The 16,196-nt window shown below is 43.5% G+C and overlaps 1 protein-coding gene across 1 annotated transcript in view; it reads left to right on the forward strand.

Annotated features, from left to right (window-relative positions):
- TAOK1 (TAO kinase 1) overlaps positions 1 to 16,196 on the forward strand; it is a 63,395-nt gene that overhangs the window by 43,745 nt on the left and 3,454 nt on the right. The window contains exons 11-19 of the mRNA XM_086859312.1: positions 1,398 to 1,565; positions 2,431 to 2,634; positions 3,814 to 3,948; positions 4,528 to 4,764; positions 5,518 to 5,646; positions 7,196 to 7,399; positions 7,885 to 8,124; positions 11,720 to 11,932; positions 13,019 to 13,201. Coding sequence (XP_086715438.1) covers positions 1,398 to 1,565; positions 2,431 to 2,634; positions 3,814 to 3,948; positions 4,528 to 4,764; positions 5,518 to 5,646; positions 7,196 to 7,399; positions 7,885 to 8,124; positions 11,720 to 11,932; positions 13,019 to 13,201 — 1,713 coding nt within the window. The remainder of the gene's footprint in view (positions 1 to 1,397; positions 1,566 to 2,430; positions 2,635 to 3,813; positions 3,949 to 4,527; positions 4,765 to 5,517; positions 5,647 to 7,195; positions 7,400 to 7,884; positions 8,125 to 11,719; positions 11,933 to 13,018; positions 13,202 to 16,196) is intronic.

Genomic DNA, 16,196 nt, shown 5'->3' on the forward strand with positions numbered 1-16,196 from the left:
TTTTTCCTCCCTGTATTTTTCCTTGGCATGAAAAAGCCTCAGCATTCTGCAGGCTTTCTCTTGTTTTATTTCTTAGCTTTTTTTTTAATTCTTCATTTGTGCTCCTGGATGCTGCAGGTACTTGGCTTTGCTCACTGTAGTCTGGAGAAAAGCCAGTGGGGTAGATTGTTTCAAAAAGCTGACATGTGAACAGAACTCACAAAGAAGTTGGGTGTTGGAGATGCTTTTTTGTGTAACTTTGATGGATTTCCTTTGTGGCATCAGGTGGCATTCAGAATTTTGCTAACTTGTCATTCTCTTTATAGTGCTTTTGACATTTTGGGTTTCTTTTTATGCTGGCCCTGTTTCTGCTAAACAGTGTTTTTCCAAATTTTTGGCATTGCAGGGAAATGGATGCTATTTATGAAGGTTTTATCAGCACCTTTTTTGCATGTTTTTACCTAAAAATGGCTCTGAGGACTTGTGCCTCTTTGAAAACTGTCTATTCAGAAAGGAAATGCAATTATCCAGGAAAGGTTTCAGTGTGGGTGTGTAGTCCTGCCATTTCAGAATTCTACAGATTGGTTTTATTTTGAGCAATGTGCTGCAATTAAAGAGCACATTGATGGAAATAATACATTTGGGAACATATTCCTTCCATAACTATAGTCTGAAACACTTCATGCCACTTTACAGGGACAGGTAGGGAATGTGCCATGTTGGAAACAGCATTGCAGTTCTCCAAAGCAACAAAATGAAAGTAGTGGTGATGTTAATAATGACTCATGCTTGCACAGCACATTGCATCTGGAGACTGCAAAAGCTGCTTCTGACATACATAGACAGTTCTTGCTTTACCTATTGGCAAAATGTAGCCACCATTGCAGAAAATGTGGTGAATATCTCCAAGAGAAGAGCAGAACATGGGGAACTGTTCCAGGACCAGGCTCTAAGGTTCACAGCCTATTTTATGACTCAGAGCTATATGATGAATATTTGATTTACAAGCTTTTCTAAAGAAGGAAAAAGGTTTTATACACTGCGAGTTAGCTGATGAGTTAATTAACATTTGGTTAAAGATACTAGCCAGTCTAGCACCTTTAGATTTTATTTTGTATTTGTTGCTCTTCCCTCACTAAACCACAGTAGGTAATGTCTCTGAAGTCTGAGTTTATAGTGAGCAAGTTTTCATGGCATGTAAAATGCCATTTCTGGGTTTTTACACCTTTTTTTTGGTGGTACAATCATTCTGAAATCTGTCTGAATTGTGAAGTCTAAAAATAATGCCAGTGTTAGCTGTGAAGGTGCTCTCCTCCTGTGCAAGGAAGAGGGCTAATAAACCCAACTAGAGTTCATCACTGTGTCCTCAAAGCATGTGCATTTGAGGTATGAGAGGCCACTCACTGTGTGTTCTGCAGCACATGTTTGTTCTTCGAGAGCGACCCGAAACCGTGTTAATAGACCTGATTCAGAGAACAAAGGATGCCGTGAGAGAACTGGACAACCTGCAGTATCGTAAAATGAAGAAGCTCCTCTTCCAGGAGGCCCACAATGGCCCTGCAGTGGAAACACAGGAGGAGGAGGAGGTGAGAGAAATGCTGGATTTCGTCACTGAACCAGAGAAAACCATGAGACTGTCATTTAAATAACCACAATTCAGATATTGCTGAAACGAAGGGAGGCTGTTTACACACCTGGCTGTAAACACTGTCTCCCTCTTTGTGCTTGGAATAAAGCTACCTCAAGGCACAATTGAGGACAAACAGGGTAGATGCCTAGTGCTGACAAGAAGCTGTGCCATGTGTTCATGCTTGAACAGTCAGCTTCCAGTCCTGTAAATCCTCGCTTTCTTTGCCTGTTTATGAGGCTTCATGAGGACTCTTTAGCAACTGCAGTTGACCTCTGTTTTGACCATATGTACTGAGAATGTTATTCTAAACTAAGGCATAGAGATTTATTTAACTTGATTTATTTAAAAAAAAAAAAAAAGAAGATGAAGAAAAGAAAAACAGGTCATCAGTTAAATGGATTTCTCTTTTATGGGGTTGAGTGCTGCAATCACCATTCAGAGATGGAGACTCTGAATTCCAGTTCTTGTGTACAGAAAGGAACCTGCAAGGTGCAGGGTCCCAGCTGAGCACTCAGGTGATGCTGGTATCACAGCAGCTTCTGGTGACACGCTGTGGCTGACACATGATAGAGTTCAGCTTGTTAACAGGCTCGCTGTTGAAAAGAATCTGACATCAGCCAGTTAATCTTGACAAGCCTGACTCTTTCTCTCCCCAGCATCCCACAAGGAAAACGTTTCATGGCAATACCTGAAGGGTGGAAAGTGCCATGACGTGGTGGGTGGATGCCTTTAGAGAGAAATAGCGTGAGCGTTCCATTTGGTAGTGTCCACAGGTACCACTGCGATGGGTTTGAATTTTCTTTCTACTTCCTTTCTCCTAGGAACAAGATCATGGTGTGGGCAGGACGGGAACAGTGAACAGTGTTGGAAGTAATCAGTCCATTCCTAGTATGTCTATCAGTGCCAGTAGCCAAAGCAGTAGTGTTAACAGTCTTCCAGATGCCTCGGATGATAAGAGCGAGCTGGATATGATGGAGGGGGACCACACCGTGATGTCAAATAGCTCTGTCATTCATTTAAAGCCGGTAAGCACTGCATTCTTACTGGAGAGCTTTAAACTTTGAAGGTGTAAAGTGGCATTGACTTCATGCCAATTTGGTTGGCATGAAGTCAGCTGTTCCCATTTGCCTAGTCATTACCTGCAGTTTATATTATTGTGCCCCAAATATATATATGAGTGTGCACTGGAGATTTGGGAAAGTGGCTGTGAAGATAGTTAATTTTTATTAATTCACTAAAAATTATTTTACTAATGGAATTGTTTCAAAAGCAGTTTGCTTTATCAGGAGGAGCTGGAATGGGAGGTTGTAAATAGGTTTGTTTGGTGGATATCCTTAACATGCATATAGCACTGCCTTGTGAGACAACAGGATGTGTGAGTTCCCCTTTTTACCTCCTTGTTAGAGAATTCTTAAAGTCAGGACCTAGAAGCTGAAATCAGTTCTGCAGCACCCAGCTTCCTAGCATTTTGATTTGAATATTTTGTTAATGAATAAAGTGTAGGGGAAAAAAATGCAGCAGAAACCACTCCCCTGCTTTCCCTCTGCCAGATGAAGGGTGGGCTGGGGAGTGCCCTCTGAGCTGGACTGCTCTTGCCATGGAGGAGTTATCACTCATTTGCTCAAAGCACTGCCATTTCCATGGCTAATGATAGGCGTGGCTAGAATGTCTCTTGTTCTTTGCCCAGATATGCAACAAAGACACAGGTATTTCCTCAGGGAGTTAATTAGTGTATCATATCTAACTAGTAATCGCTCTGTAATGAATGACAAACTCAAAATAAGAATGTGGAATACACCATGACAAATTTTAAAATTTGCTTTGAGGTATTTCTGCAGTGGGTGTAATGAAATCTTCTTCTGTCTTTCAGAGCTACAAAGATGCTGTTTTTGTCTTTCAGACTTGATAAAATCTCATAGCTTTTATGTTTTGTTGAAGTAAACTGTTGAACTCAGCTTTCGGTTTTAATTTTTTTTTTCTCATTTTCCGCTTTAATTAGTAGTCTTCCTCTTAGTAATAAAAATTCATGATGAAATTTCTGAAAGCAAAGGTTGTAGATCAGAACCCCTTTTGCAGTGTATACCTTCTCAGGGCTGGTGAATATAAAATGCTTTTTTCTTCCTTTTAAATAAAAAGACCGAAATTAAAAATCTTTAGTAACACAGTTTCTTTTTATTCTCTGACATTAATATTTGCTGATAAAGGAGGAAGAGAACTACAGAGAGGAGTCAGATCCTCGGACAAGGGCATCAGAACCCCAGTCTCCTCCCCAAGTATCTCGCCACAAGTCTCATTATCGCAACCGAGAGCACTTTGCTACCATACGCACAGCGTCGCTGGTACGTGAAGGGCTGGTGTGGGGAGAGCTCTGCAGGAGGGGGTGCTTTGAACACAGCTCTGTGCAACTGCTCAGAGCTTTCAGAGTATCACCAGAATATGAGCTATCTTCATTGACTGAGATACTGTCACTGAAATAATACAGCATCAGTTAATGAAAGCTTCAGTGAGACACCTGGGCAAATGTAATTTGTGTGTATTAAATAGTCTCAAATCCAATGTGGCCTGTAGAATATAGGAAAACATTTCTAATAATAAGCTGGTTTTTATTTTCATATGCATATTATGAATATTTTTGTGTGTGTGTATATGTATCCACCCTCATTGTATTAGGCTAAAAGGCCATTATTTAGTACCAGCTTTGTAACAATTGTACTGTTTTTTTACTGAAGCCCATGTAAGCTTATCTCTTATAGTAGAATTGAGTTTTTAATCTGCTCTGCTGCCATTAGGATGTGTGCTTTTCTTTACAACAAAATCATATTTCTTAACTGAATCGCTTTCTTTTGTGGTTTGAAGATTGCTGAAAAGCAGATTAAGCAGCATTAACTTCCCCTGGCCCGATGTGGTTATCTTCCTAGGTGACAAGGCAAATGCAGGAGCATGAGCAAGACTCAGAGCTCCGAGAGCAGATGTCTGGCTATAAACGTATGAGAAGGCAGCACCAGAAGCAACTGATGGCATTAGAGAATAAACTGAAGGCAGAGATGGACGAGCACCGCCTCAGGTTGGACAAAGATCTTGAAACACAGCGTAACAATTTTGCTGCAGAAATGGAAAAGCTAATTAAAAAGCATCAAGCAGCCATGGAAAAAGAGGTAGGAGGTTATGGTTTATCAGACCAACCCATGTTTGCTAATTACATTAAATTGTCCACTTCCCCTCACTGATGCAGAGATGACAGTGTGGACTCTGAGATGTCTTGTTTTCAGGAGCCAAGCAAATGGCTAATTAGAAAAAGGTTAATACATCACCTTCTTACACTAAGGGGTTATGTAACTAGAGGAAAGGTATGTCCTTCACGGCAGTGGGTTACACTGAATGTTAGAATTCTGACCCCAGAAAAAACACTGTGAGGGTTTTCCTCTCCCTTGCCATGCCTGTGCTGTCAATAATTGCCTGCCATTGAGTGTTGTGGAGGAAAATTAGCCTGCAGAGAAATGTGCCAGCTACACTTAAATGTTCATTGTCTAGTTGTGTATGGATATGGGGGGGCTGTGCTTTTAAATAATTGATAATGAAGTGGTGCTGCCTACAGCAATTATTATTGGTTTTTGTTCATCTCTGATCTCTCAGTGGAAGGCTGAGGATATAGTTTATCATAAGGTTTTGGTTAGGCAAGATTAGCTGAACAACTGGGCTGAGGGAATGTGGTACTGGAGGAGGACTCTGTTGGGTGCCTTGATGGGATGAGGAATGAGGAGAGAGTGAGGACAAGCTCCTCTGACTTGGACTTGTCCAGAGGCATGGTGAATATTGTGGTGACTACCATGAGTTCTGGGCCTTGAGGCTGAAATTGGACATGAGCTGTAATCCACTGGGACTCTGACTTGCTGCTGGATTTGCTGTAGGCTAAAGTGATGGCCAATGAAGAAAAGAAGTTTCAACAGCATATTCAGGCCCAACAGAAAAAAGAATTGAACAGTTTCCTGGAGTCCCAGAAGAGAGAATATAAACTCCGTAAAGAGCAGCTGAAAGAGGTAACTCATCTCCAATGAGAAATGTGTGATAGGGTGTGAGAGGGGTGAACACAGGAAAATAAGTGACACTGTGCACCACAGATCTTCCACAGGATTGCAGTGAGCTCTGCATTTCATGAGCAGAGTCCTGTGTGCACTCTATTTGCTTCATAACTTTGACCTTTGAGTAAGAAAATTTATTTAGTTAGTTATCGGTACTCTTTGTCTTGTGAAGGTACAAACCTCTCCATTGGTTAATACTGCTTTTTAGACAGAAACATGCAAATTTGGCAATCCTAAGGAATGAAAAAAGGTGGTTTATGAAAGGTCATGAAGATTATTCTCATACATTGTTTTTACAGGTAGTGGCTATTCCCTGCAGCGGTTAGTGAAGTTTCTTATCACTTAATGATATTCCTGTACAGGAGCAGGAGAACAGAGCAGTAAAGATGATCTGCATTTTTTGTAAGGAAAATACCTGTGAAGCACTATTAATTTTAATGGAGAAAGCTGTGTAATTATTTAATAATCATTGCATTTTAGTGAAACTTGAGATCTCTGCAAAATGCAGAGAAACTGTAGAATCAAACTTCTTGATTCTTCTTGTGGAGTGACTGAAACCGTAAGCACTATAAATAATTATTAGAAAGAACTATTTAATGCTTAACCATCAACTTGTGTGACACAACTCTGGAACTTGCTCCAAAGGGAAATATTCCCAAAGATAGATATTTCCCAGGAGAAAAAAGGGCTAAAGAGCAGCAGAGCCAAGAAAGATCTAACAAAAACTACAGTAGTGTGGGCTCTTTATAATAACATAGAATCTTTTTCTAAGTGGGTAGTACATCACAGAGCACATAGAAACACTGATGAAATACAGAGGAGTTGTGTCTCATACTTCAGTTAAAATGTATCACAGCAAGTCTTAATTACTACATGGGCATCCCTAGTATGCAATTCAAGCAAGCAGAGTCTTTCGCCAAAATACTTTAAGCTGTGTAGTACAAATGTGGAAACTCTTAAGTTTTACCTGTGAACTTCTTTACATTGTTTTTGTGAGTTATGGCATCTCAGTGAGCAGCTCTGCCTTGATGAGTTACTCTAAAAGGGTATGTGCTCTGATCAAGCAAGACACGAAATTCTGATGCGCTTCATGTGGCTGGAGATCTGTTTGAACAACAGGATGTCAATGCTTTCCTTCTGCCAGTCCTTTGGGAGCCTGTATTAATGTTTGCCAGGCAATGTGGCAGTACCTCCAAGTGTTTTCAGTGGCAACCCCTCATTTTGACATTTTCAGCTAATATATAGGTCTGGAAACTGGACACAAACCAGTATTTTGGCCAGTGCAAAAAAAAAAGCTGTAGTTAAATCTGCTTCTCTGTGATTTGTCTCCTGGTACTTCCTTAGTGTTTCTTATGTGATGTGATGCATTTTGAAGAGGCTGAAATGGCACCAACCTTGAGAAGAGAGGGCAGAATATAGTTCAGTAGTTTATTAGTCAGGTCTGTCCAGTTCATGGCCAAGGAACTTAATGTAATTATTCCACAATTAATTACCTTGCGGTTATCAGGAGCTGAATGAAAACCAGAGCACTCCAAAGAAGGAGAAGCAGGAGTGGCTTTCCAAGCAGAAGGAGAATATCCAACATTTCCAGGCAGAAGAAGAGGCCAACTTACTGAGGCGTCAGAGGCAGTACTTGGAGCTGGAGTGTCGCCGCTTCAAGAGACGGATGCTCCTGGGCCGCCATAACCTGGAGCAGGACCTGGTTCGGGAGGTAAGGGGACAGGCAGAGATGGGATCTGGATGCACCTGTGTGAAGTGCATCTCACAGGAGTACCTGCAATCCAACTCAAATCAAACAGAAGTGTTTGTTACCACATCTGAAGTGTTTTGATAGAACAGTGGTTGGATGATTTGCAGTGCCATCTGGTAATCCCTGTGGCATCCAATGTACAGGTTAATGCCCTTCTGCAGAAGAATCGTTAGGTCCAAAAAGTCATCAGACACAACAGTTAACAGAAAATGCTTACTGTTAATCCTGTTGAGCATCTAGAACAGGAAGAAGAAAAGTGAAACAAGGAAGGAAAAATTACCGGTGGCATTGCTGTCTGCTGCTGATAAGACCAACAAACTTTGTGGTCTGTCCTCAGATGCCTTGGAAAAAGAGAAATATCTTGCGAACAAAGTGAAATGTCACTTTGTCAACGGAAATCCAAGTAAGTACAAAGAACCTAATAATTCCCTCTGTCCTCCTGCTAGGAGCTAAACAAAAGGCAGACACAGAAGGACCTGGAGCACGCCATGCTGCTGCGTCAGCACGAGTCCATGCAGGAGCTGGAGTTCCGCCATCTCAGCACCATCCAGAAGATGCGCTGCGAGCTGATCCGGCTCCAGCACCAGACCGAGCTCACCAACCAGCTGGAGTACAACAAGCGCCGCGAGCGGGAGCTGCGGCGCAAGCACGTCATGGAGGTCCGGCAGCAGCCCAAGAGCCTGAAGGTACTGAGGGATGTAGGCACTCCAAAGGTACTGAGGGATGTAGGCACTCCAAAGGTACTAAGGGATGTAGGCACTCCAAAGGTACTAAGGGATGTAGGAGCTCTGGTGCAGGCTGGTGGTCCGTGGAAAAGTGGTCCATGAAAAAGTGGTCCATTACAGCCTGTTTGCAGTGCAGGCAGGGCCAAGGTGATTTGAAGCTGTTTAACTTGAGGAGTACCATAGCTTTGGTGATCAAAGTTACAGAGTATTGCAGGAAGGCCACAGCAGCACTAGTCCCTCCTTTTCTTTGAAAAGCTCTTCTCAGCAGTGTCCCCTCCTCTCTGGTGTTGTTTAAAATACATTTATTGTTCGCGCTACACTTTTTTTCCCCCCTCCTACACCATTTTCTGATCCTTCTCTCCCCCATATACAAAAATAAAATCAGTATTTCTGTAATGAAGCAGTGTAATTTAAAAACAAAACACAAAAGCTTTGTGTTGCTGTGTGCATCAAAATGAACTGCACTCTAAGTCTTGGCTAACTCACCAGGTTAGTGTTTTTATATTAAAGCCGGCGTGGTGGTAAGTGGGGAGTGGGGAAGAGAGAGACACCAGCCAAGTGCAGTGTCCTCAGGAAGTTCCTGGCACTGACCTTTGCTGTGTGTCTCTCCTGGGTTTCTCATGCTGCCCTTGTAGCTGTGGTGGCTGACCAGAATTATGGGGCCTCTGTGATTGAGGCTTTCAGTGTTTTCATTTAAGCCTTTGCTTCATCCGAAGAAGTCCAGTGGTCTATTCTGAAGTGTCTGAGAAGGGAGTATAAAGCCTTTCACAAAGCTGCCTGGTACATTTCCTTTGAGGAGGCAGACTCCTCTCCACCCAGTGTTCAGCTGTGCCAGTAACAAAATGAGTGTATGGCATACTGAGCATGGGGTTTCTTTGTTATTCTACATCTTTCCTCTTCATGGTATTTTCCATCTGACTTAGTTTTCACCACCTGCAAGTTATCTTCTTACAGAGAAAATAACCAACTTGAAAACAGAACTTGAGAAAAGAAAAAATTGTACCTGATTTGTCAATATTAGAATAATATTAAATAGTGAGAACCTGGCTTGTGAGAACAAGGGACCATCTGATGACTGTTGAGAATCTCCAAGGATATAGTGTATAAATAGCAGATGACTTCACAGGGAAGCTGTGCTGCACTCTGAGCTGAATAAAACTGAAGCAGCTGTATTAGGTTGATCCTTCTGAGATTAGCATGAATGAGTTCTGCCTCCCCAAGGTGATGTGATGCAAACACGAGTGGGCAGCATGTCCATTCTCCTTCCCTGGCTGCTGCCAGGATCTGTGGTACTTCTGTGCTGCAGGGGCTTGGCTGCCCTTTCACCTCTGCAGACTCTCCAGCCCCTTCCCTTTTCCAGGGAGGACAGGGCTGGAGTGTTTTGCAGGGAGCATGGAAATCTTGCACTTTGCTTTGCATGGCTGTTCTGTGATTAGTGAAGGATTTCAGGCTTGAGCTGTCAATCTTGCACCTTTGCATACATGCAGTGCTAACAGTGCAGCCTGTGGACAACCGTTGGGTTTGTAACACAATCCCCTCTTTATCGAGGCTGTTCTCTAGCATTAACTCCTTCTCCTGCTTCTGACTAATACAGGCGAGTATTCTTAATTGAATAGATAATTTGACCATTTGTTCAGTTTCTCTCCCCAGCAACAGTTTTCCCTCAAGGGCACATTTCAGGCTTTCCCTTTGTTATTTAGTGAGGTCCTTTGTCCTGGAAGCAGGTTTTTAACGGTCAGTGTCTGTTCTATGACAGCACCAGAAGGACCCATAACTAGAATTCACCCTTCAGTGAAAACGGCTGTTATTATTTCGAGTGTGTTAATTGTGATGCAAATACCGTCTTGCTGGTATTTCACAATACTAGGTCAAAATGATCTTGTCAGAAGTCTGACTGGAAATCTTACCCCTCCCTTCTGTTTCCTGTTGTTAAAGCCTCTGGACTGGGAGGCTGTAAACAGTCTGGTGTCCAAGCAAGACTTCACAGAAAATTAAGACAAAATAGGTTGATAGTGTGTTTTGCTATGACCAGGTCCCTGATGGGAATGTGCAACCTCCTGACACTTCCCTTAAGGGCAGCAAGAAACAACCTTAAAGGTTTCCTGGAAGGAAATAACTTTCTGTGAAATTTAGAAAGGTTAAAAGTGATGCATTCCTCTTAATGATACATGTTTTGATTTGAATGAAACCCATCTTTGTCCTGTTCTCTGCATCAGGTTAGCAAAGTGTTGTTGTTTTATGCAGCAAAGTGTGCTTGGGCTGTCTGTGATGTTTGATCCCACTGCACCTTTTGAGGTGGCTGCAGGTGCTGTGCAGCCCTTGCCCAGCTGAGCTCTGAGTTAGTGCCAGGAGTAGGCAGTGGAGGGGCTGATGTGGCCATGCACAGAGATCTGCCTCACTGGTTCAGATCCCAGAGCTCCTCCAGCTTACTCCAACAGGAATCTTGTCCTGTGTTCTGTTTTTGCCTCTAGTGCTTCAGTATTTGGCATGGTGCCTAACAATGAGAAGGCCCTCATGTCTGATTTTAGTGATTTGTGTTTATTTATTTATTTGTTCTTACCATGATGAACTTGACCATGTTAATCTCGCAGTTAACCATCGTCACTTATCACTTCTGGGTTTTGCTTTGTTGGAAGTATCCCAGTCAGCCATCCCATAGAAAGATATAGAGAACTCCAGAACACCCTCCTTTTCAGTATCTTGAAACACTTAGTAGATGTTAACCCTCACAAGCTTCTCTGGAGACAGGTAAAAGAAAAAAAAAAAAAAAGTCATCAAGGTCATACAGCAAAACTGGATCCCAATACTTTTCCAGGACTGGTGTCTCTCAGCCCTGTGTGCAATCACAGCTATGTCTCTAAACAATACAGAGATGTTAGCCAGTGCAAAGGGAGGAAACCTCCATCTCCAGTAAGCCTCCAGTGATACTGAGGAATTGTTTTGTTTGTTAGACCAGCACAATACTACTGTTTTGTGGTGTACAAGCACCTAGTCTTGTTTGGGTTTCTCTGTGAAAACCAGGCTCATAATATCAAGGGTTAGAATACATCTTATATTCACCAAACCCTCAATGGAAAAAGCATTGTTCTTTTTTCTTATCCTTTCCCATGCACCAGATCTGCTTCTTTTCATAACATTAAGTACTGTTCATATATATGTGCCATACAAGCACAGTTGTGTAAGTATGGCTTTTGGTGCTAATAAACATTAGTCCTGTCCCTCAAGAACTTTTCTTGAAAAGCAACACCCAGGACTGGATCCAGTCCAGTGACAAATGTGAGGCTCTTTGTGCAGAGACAGCTGTATTTAGGCTGGAGCTTTGTTATAAAAGTGTCTGTATTGTAATTGTTTCGCACAGTAGCAGTGTCAAAGCAGCTGCAGCAGTAGTCATTGCCTCTTGTGTATTTTGCTTCCCTCCTTGCACTGTAGATGTTAATATACATTTGTGGATTCTTGAACTCATATCCTTAATGTAATCCTAAATATCCATTTGAATGGATATTTTGCTCATTTGAAACATGCTGGTTTTTTCTTTGTGTCCCCTCCATCTTTCCAGTCAAAAGAACTACAGATAAAGAAGCAGTTTCAGGATACATGCAAGATCCAAACCAGACAGTACAAAGCACTGAGAAACCATCTGCTGGAGACCACGCCAAAGAGTGAACATAAAGCTGTCCTCAAACGGCTCAAGGAGGAGCAGACCCGGAAGCTGGCTATCCTGGCTGAGCAGTATGATCACAGCATTAATGAAATGCTCTCTACACAAGCTGTGAGTCGCCTCTGAGGGACCCAGGGTTCCTCAGCCAAAGAGGGATGTTTGCATTTTAACCGCTCTGTATCCTGACAGCAGGCTTTCTGCTTCCTTGCTGCACATGCCATTCCCTGCACAGTCCTTCCTCTGTGTTTAGAAAGCAGAGTTCAAACCTAGAGGAAGGACACACCACCCCCTCCAGGCAGGCTGAAGCTGAAGCTGCTGTTATAGAGATGCAAAGTGATGCATCTGTGCGGCCAGAGGACTGCTTTTGCATGAAATGTGGCAACATAAGCATCCCTGTTAGAGCATCATTACATAGTGTGCAACTGGCTGTCTTAACTCATTTAGATTTTGATTTGTTGATGATACCAACCCAAGCATGTGCCACTGGTAGAAGATGCTCATTGAGTCATGGAGGAGTCCACAGTTTTGACTGTAAACCTGAGGTCAAAGTGTTGTGAAAGTTCTGTGATTCCTTCTTTAAGAGATTTCTTCTTTAAGGAGTGACCACATGAGCAATGCTTCAAATCCTTGCTACAGCTAAATGTGCACTTTTCTTTGCAATTCTTGCATATTGCATCCTGCTCACATCACTTTTTGCACAAATTTAACGCTGTGAGGCAGGGTAGCTGGCTTCATTTATGATGGGAAGGTTAAAAGTTCAGTATCATATTGCTTTTAGGTTTATTTCATTATATCCTTGTGCCCAAAGTCCTGCATTGGCAGGACTGTGGACTTAAGTCTCCTGGGTAGAGGTAATTGGTTAATCCAGTTGAATAGAGCAAGAGAGCTTCTCTTTGCCTCTAGCAAAAGGAGAGCTGAGGATGTTTGCACCTCCAGCAGTCTGGTCTCTGCAGTGTGGATCGTGGTTCCTGAGGCGCCACTGCTCATCAGCATCACTTGCATCAGTGCTGTGGGCTCACTGTCACCAGTCTTTGTCACTATAGGTCCTCTGTTCAGCGAAGTGAAGTACAATAGAGACCAATTGTATTGCTAAGAAAACAATGTCCCAACCCATTCTCCCCCTCCCCGCGATCCTCCCCTGGAGTGTCAGCGGTGGTTACCCCATGGTGAAACGTCTCCATTGTCTGTCTTTCCCAGCTGCGTTTGGATGAGGCACAGGAAGCAGAGTGCCAGGTTCTGAAGATGCAGCTGCAGCAAGAATTGGAGCTGCTGAATGCATATCAGAGTAAAATCAAGATGCAGGCAGAAGCCCAGCATGATCGGGAGCTGCGTGATCTTGAGCAGAGGGTGTCCCTCCGCCGGGCCCTCCTGGAGCAGAAGGTAAAGTGAGCATGGGAGCATCCTAAGCACACTCCATATTTCAGATCTTAAATTCCGCTTATTAGTGAAAGAGAAGCTGCTCTTACTTCACTGTATATAGTAACACAGATCATTTGGGTGTTTGTCTCTCTGGGGTTGAAAGCTCAGTGACACATAGACTAAACTTTCTGCCAGCTCAGCCCTCCTGTGTGAGCAGCTTCTGGCTGGAATAGAGCTGCCTGAAGTGTGCCAGAGGGGACCGTGCCTCTCTGGACAGAAGGGAAAGAACTCTGTCTCTGAGCTGGAGATTGGCTTCCCTGGCCCAGCAGAGAGCAGACCTAAAGCTAAAGCTGGGGGCTGCAGTTTCCCTATGAAATTATCTGTCTTATGAGCAAACTCAAGGAGCCAAAGCCACAGACATGGGGCACCTGCTGCTCCCCAGATCTCAGCTTGTGTATTCAGGTGCTCCTTGTTGAAGTTTGCTTTTCTTTGCAGTGCCAGATGTGTGTGTAAAATTGTGAGTGGCCTACACAGACCAAGGGGAGGAAAATGCACCAAAAACTGGTGGAAGGAAATACACTGTCAGCCTTCCTCCTGCAGTTGTTTTCCCTTGGACTTGCCCTATAGGTGTCAGCCATTGCTGTTCACACAACAGTTCTCAATTTTGTTCATGGGCGAATGTTAAATTAGGGCGGTTACTCTGTGGCCTCGAGGTTCTTTACACTGAAATTCTTCCAGGGGCTAGCGGATGGATGCTGGGGTAGTCCACAGAGCGCTGCTCCACCTTCCGGCCAGCCGAGGGAGCACCCCCGAGGAGGCAGCACAGCCCTGTCGGGCTTTGGTCTTCTGCAGGGAGACAGCTGCTCTCAGAAAAATAGATTAGTTTGTGAAAGCAGAGTTCCAGTGTGTCACTCGTGTGCAATAGCTGCCTTTAGACACCACTGCCGGTTATTTTGGTCTCAGCTCCTGTCACAGCCTGGCACGGGTATGGATTTATCTGGAGGTGCATTGCCCTCTGGTGGCATGAGCTCAAGCTCAGGGAGGAAGTGCCACAGTGAGCCAGTGCTCCCTGCTCTGTGGGAGCAGCATATATTGCAGATAGTGTTAGAAGCTGCAGCGAGGCCAGCAACTCAAAGGTGCTGTAGAAGTCTACCATTGTGTACCAGGATTGAAGTCTCTGTGCATGGAAAACCCCTGTGGAGGATTTGGCATCAGTAACAGGGATAGGAAGCTTAGCAATACTACTTCACAGAGAGGAAAAACAGATAAAAATATCTCCTAGCATAATTTTCTCTATGTTTGTGTCCCTATGTTGCTTAAGAAGAGCAAAAAAAATTGGTGGTGCTTCAGCTTTCATAGGTTTCTCTAGCAATATGTGCAATTTTGGCACATGAAAATCACAAGTCATGCACCAGCAATGAGACCTTGGTGGGGTTCCAGTCACTTGGCAGTGACTCAAGGGCAAACATATGGGTCCAGAGGCAGACATGTCGTTCTTTTACAGGGGTATTTTTTGGGAGGAGAGGTGATATTCTATTTTTGTAAGAACTAAGAGTTGCGAGTGTTCTGGTGTGGGTCCCTCAGCGATGTCACCTGGTGTTTGCTGGCATGTGCTAACTGAAGCTGGCAGCCAGAGAAAGGGCAGGTATGTGCACAAGATGAATGTCTGCATTTATATGCACAAATAAATGTGTAGCCTGTGGCAAAGTCAGTCCCTGGTGTTCAATTATAAACCAGATTCCAGAAGTTAGTGTATGCTTAGAAATCGGCTTCCTTTTCAGCAGGCTGCTCTTTACTTTTGGTGGTGCTCATCACCATAACTCAGCAGAGCATGCATGTCATGACCAACCCTGGAGTAAGGAGGGAGTAGCCAAGCCCCACTGAACACGTGAAATGTTGTTTGTGTTGCACCAGCAATGAGCATGTCCCAAGAGTGTCTTTTTTAAAAGAGTTCAGATTTAGTCATTTCCTTCCCACATGCCTCAGACACTTGATTTGCAGAGTGGTTTGAGTGATGTCACTTTAACAAAGTGTCAGGCCTTTCAGTGAAGTTCAGTTGCAGCAAGTCCTGTGTGTAACACTGAGACTGAAAACAGTGGCATGCTGAAGACACTGAAAAAGGAGGATTTACTTAGCTAGCAGGACAGGGGAAAAACAAGTAGAACATTTTAAAGAGCTAATGTTAGAGAAGGCACCTTCTTCCTCTGCTGCCTTTGTGGCTTTCAGCAGGAATAGTGAGCAGGACTGCTCAGTGCAGAGTCTGTCACTCACTTAGAGTAACAGGCAAATGGAGAAGGAGTTTCTGAAAGCCCCAAATGGCTCAGGAGATGACTCATGCTGGAGCAGATTGTTTCCTCAATTCCAGATGAAATTGCTTTGCATATTCCCTGACTCAGGCAAGAGAATGCTTACAAGTACAAGGCTCTGCCTGGTTCCTTCAGCACGGACCCAGATAACACCTCTTGGCCATGTTGCTGCTGACAGCAGGGAGATGCAGTGAGCTGTGCTGAAAGTCTTGGCTGCTGCTTTTTCCCCATTTGGTCTTTTTCACTGAGGCCAAAAGAAGCTTTTTCAGTGCTAGCAAGAAGATAATGGGTTTTGGTTCTCCACCTAACTGCAAAGATTTCAATAAGAAAGGCTTTCATCCCTGTCTGATGGGTGTCAGGAGGCTGTAGTCCTGTGTTTTCAGTACTTGGAGTGCTGATCCCAGTGCCCCTAACAAAGCAGTCTTGGAAACCAATTTGGGACAGTATTATGGGGGAGAAATTGGAGTTGCCAGCTTGCATATCATCTAGCTAATAATCTGCCACACAACTCAAACAGCACTGCCTATGTCCTTCAGCCACACACCCCAGAGAAAGTATCAGGGTAGTGAAATATGAGAAAACCAAATTAGGAAGACAGGAGGTGATAAATAAATGAGCTAAGAAAATCTGGCCAGTGAACATTAGAGAGGAAGCTGAATGTGGGCTTGTGCATTGAGTCCTGGAGAAAACAGCAGTCATCATCATAATCA

This window comes from Cyanistes caeruleus, chromosome 21, assembly GCF_971803275.1.
Source record: "Cyanistes caeruleus chromosome 21, bCyaCae1.hap1.1, whole genome shotgun sequence".
NCBI classification, from domain to species: domain Eukaryota; kingdom Metazoa; phylum Chordata; class Aves; order Passeriformes; family Paridae; genus Cyanistes; species Cyanistes caeruleus.